This window comes from Trichechus manatus, unplaced genomic scaffold, assembly GCF_000243295.1.
Source record: "Trichechus manatus latirostris isolate Lorelei unplaced genomic scaffold, TriManLat1.0 scaffold00045, whole genome shotgun sequence".
Lineage (NCBI taxonomy): Eukaryota > Metazoa > Chordata > Mammalia > Sirenia > Trichechidae > Trichechus > Trichechus manatus.
In genome coordinates this window covers 12010780-12013656 of record NW_004443981.1, presented here as the reverse complement: position 1 = coordinate 12013656, position 2877 = coordinate 12010780, and the positions used below count along the sequence as shown (strand labels likewise).

The 2877-nt window shown below is 58.2% G+C and overlaps 1 protein-coding gene across 3 annotated transcripts in view; it reads left to right on the top strand.

Annotated features, from left to right (window-relative positions):
• EVL (Enah/Vasp-like) overlaps positions 1-2877 on the top strand; it is an 89629-nt gene that overhangs the window by 75189 nt on the left and 11563 nt on the right. For all 3 annotated transcript variants that reach the window (XM_023731791.1, XM_012555656.2, XM_023731790.1), the window contains exons 6-7: positions 790-992; positions 1808-1929. In XM_023731791.1, the coding sequence (XP_023587559.1) occupies positions 790-992; positions 1808-1929 (325 nt within the window). The remainder of the gene's footprint in view (positions 1-789; positions 993-1807; positions 1930-2877) is intronic.

The following is a 2877-nucleotide window of genomic DNA, read 5'->3' as shown; positions in this document are numbered from 1 at the left end:
CACCCCAGCTTGGGTGTTATTTCACTAAGGAAGTCCTCCATGGACTTCTGGCCAGTCAGCCTCTCTGACACTATGTACCTGTTCTTGGTAGCCTTTGTCACCTTGAAACCATTACCATTTTGCATTCACTGTGTGACTGGTTGAGTGTTTCCCGCTTGGCAGTGAGCGCCATAAGCCGAGAGCAGTGGCTGTTTGTCCTCATCACGGTCCGGCATGGTCCAGCACCTGGCCGTGTCTGGCCCAGACTGGGGGCTCTGTCACTGCTAGACGGAAGGTGGCTAGAGAAATGGATGGTGGCCAGTGGACTCTCCTCCAAGAGCTGAGTTACCCTTCACAGGAATTCAGTATTGCTCTCTGACATGTGACCTGGTGACCAGGTGGCCCGTGGTTACCTGCCACAGTCCCTAAAGTTCAGTTATAATTGCATCTCAGGGATCAGCGTCTGCCAAGGTCTCAGATGGTGATGGGTACTTGAAGGAGCAGAAAAGAAGAAAGGGCACAGTTTGTGCCTCAGAGAGCTTCCTCTCCACTGGAGAAGCTGAGGGGAGCGAGGGAAAGACAGCTGAGCTCAAGCAGCCCGTGTGTGGCTCGTGGGTCCAGCGACCCCGGTGCTGAGGAGGCCAGCAGTAGGGAGGACCTGGAGCGGCCACGGTCGGCTGCAGGGAAGGGCTGCCCTCATCCCCCCAGGGAGCAGCTACCCTCTGCCCTTGTCCAGGGACCCCAGAGCACAGCCAGGCCACGGTGGGGCGGGGGGAGCCTGGGTCTGACAAGCCCACTGTTGTGTTCCAGGGCCCATTCTCCCACCGGGGCACCCCTCATCTGCAGCCAGTGTGCCCCTCTCGTGCAGCGGGCCTCCACCTCCACCCCCACCTCCTGTCCCACCCCCACCCCCGCTGCCAGCAGGAGGGGCACAGGGGGCCAGCCACGAAGAGAGCTCCGTGTCTGGACTGGCCGCCGCCCTGGCTGGGGCCAAGCTGCGGAGAGTCCAGCGGGTAAGCGCTATGGGACCAAGGCGGGAGTGGGCATGGAGGGTGGCTTCTGTCAGGGGTCAGGCCCTTCACCCCATCTGCAGAAACTCATGGGGCCCCATCTCATCTCTGCAGATTGTCAGCAAATGGGGCAGCTTGGTGTAGACCATGAGCTGCTTTAAGGTATACAGGTCACTGCTGAGCCTCAGATCCCTTCCCCAGCAGGCAACAGTACTTTCCCCTTTAAATGAGGAAACAGAGGTTAGGCAACTAGTTCTATGGTTGACAATTGCAAGGTTTGGCCTCAAGCCAGGGTCTCCTGCTGCAAGTCCGAGTCCCTTGTTCTCGCCACCCTGTCAGGTTGTATCCTGGAAACCAATTCCATTGGTGCATTTCCTTCTCCAGCCCTCCAGTCATGTCCTGGGAAGCAGGGCATCAGGAGTGAGCTGTGAATGTGGCTCTTCTGGGAAGAGCACCTCTGACCTTGAGCTTGAACTTGTTTCCTTCCCCAAAGGACTGCCCCCCTCCCCACCATGGCTGGTCTTGGAAAGGATGCCGACTCTAAGCCTCAGGCCTGGAGAGTGTCTGCTAACTGTCGGCCCGGGGCTAGTCCTCATCCCTTTGGGTTCTGGTTTTCTGGCCTGTAAATTGAGGAAACTGGACTCAGTGACCCCCCGGGCCTCTTTTCCCACTGCCATTTTAGTTCACGCACGCACGCACGCACGCACGCACGCACGCACGCACGCACGCACACACACGCCTTTCGTCCCCTCAGATCAGTGCCACTGCTGTCCCACCACGAACACCAGAATCTAAAACAGCGCCTCCTTTTCCTTTAGCCAGAAGATGCGTCTGGAGGCTCTAGTCCCAGCGGGACCTCAAAGACAGACCCCAACCGGGCGAGCAGTGGGGGTGGAGGAGGAGGCCTCATGGAAGAAATGAACAAGCTGCTGGCCAAGAGGTGGGTTGCCCACCCACTGCCCTCAGCTTACTTGTCAGGCAGTACCATTGCTCAGTGTCAAATGGGGTCCTTGTTGCCTGGGTTTAGCCAGTAGCAGAAACTGTTCAAGTTTTCCCTCCTCAAGGGGGCCATTCTGAGATGTCAGGGCAAAAAGAGACCTCCAACCTCTGATCCCTCTTCTTCTCAGTTAATAAGCATCCGTTGGAAGAACGGTGCCTGCACTCAGAAGCCCAGAATGAGGGATCCGGGCCCAGTGCCAGAGCCACTTGGGGGATTCCGTGGGCAGTGCTGTGGTGAAGGGGTCTGCCCTGCGGGCTCATCATGGAGGCATGCGAAAAGGCATTATGAAGTGGGAGGCATCAGAGGACCAGGCCTTGAAGAGACAGCTCTATCCATGTCCCCAGTGGGTTCTGGGCCTGGGGCTCTGTCATCCGGCTCAGAAAAGAAGCCATTTCTCCATCCACACGGGGAAGGCAGGGAGTGGCTCACTGTGACTCTTTATTGTCCCCATGAAACCTGAGCAGGAAGATGATCAAACCACCTTTCTGCACTGGGGTGCAAAGCTTGGACTTTGTTTTCCATGTGGCCTGGCAACAGGAATGCACTGACACAGATCAGTGCTTGGCATCAGGTGGCCTGGAGCCTTACCCATCGGAGCACTTCCTGTGGCTGAGGGAAGCCCTGCAGGGCCCTGCACTATCGGCGACCCTCCTGCACCCTCCGCACTGCCCTGCAAGTCGCAGGACTGAGGAAGCACCCTCTGGGGCCAGGGCTTTCATATCATCCTCCTGTTTAATCCCATTCAGTCCAGACAGCAGACAGGGCCCCAGTGCAGGTGGCTTGTCACGCTGAGCCTCTGAGCACAGGTCAGGGGGCGCACAGAGGCCAGCCTGCCGCAAGTGCTGGGGGCAGTGAGGTTTACCCCAGCCCAGGCCTCTCCTAACCTCT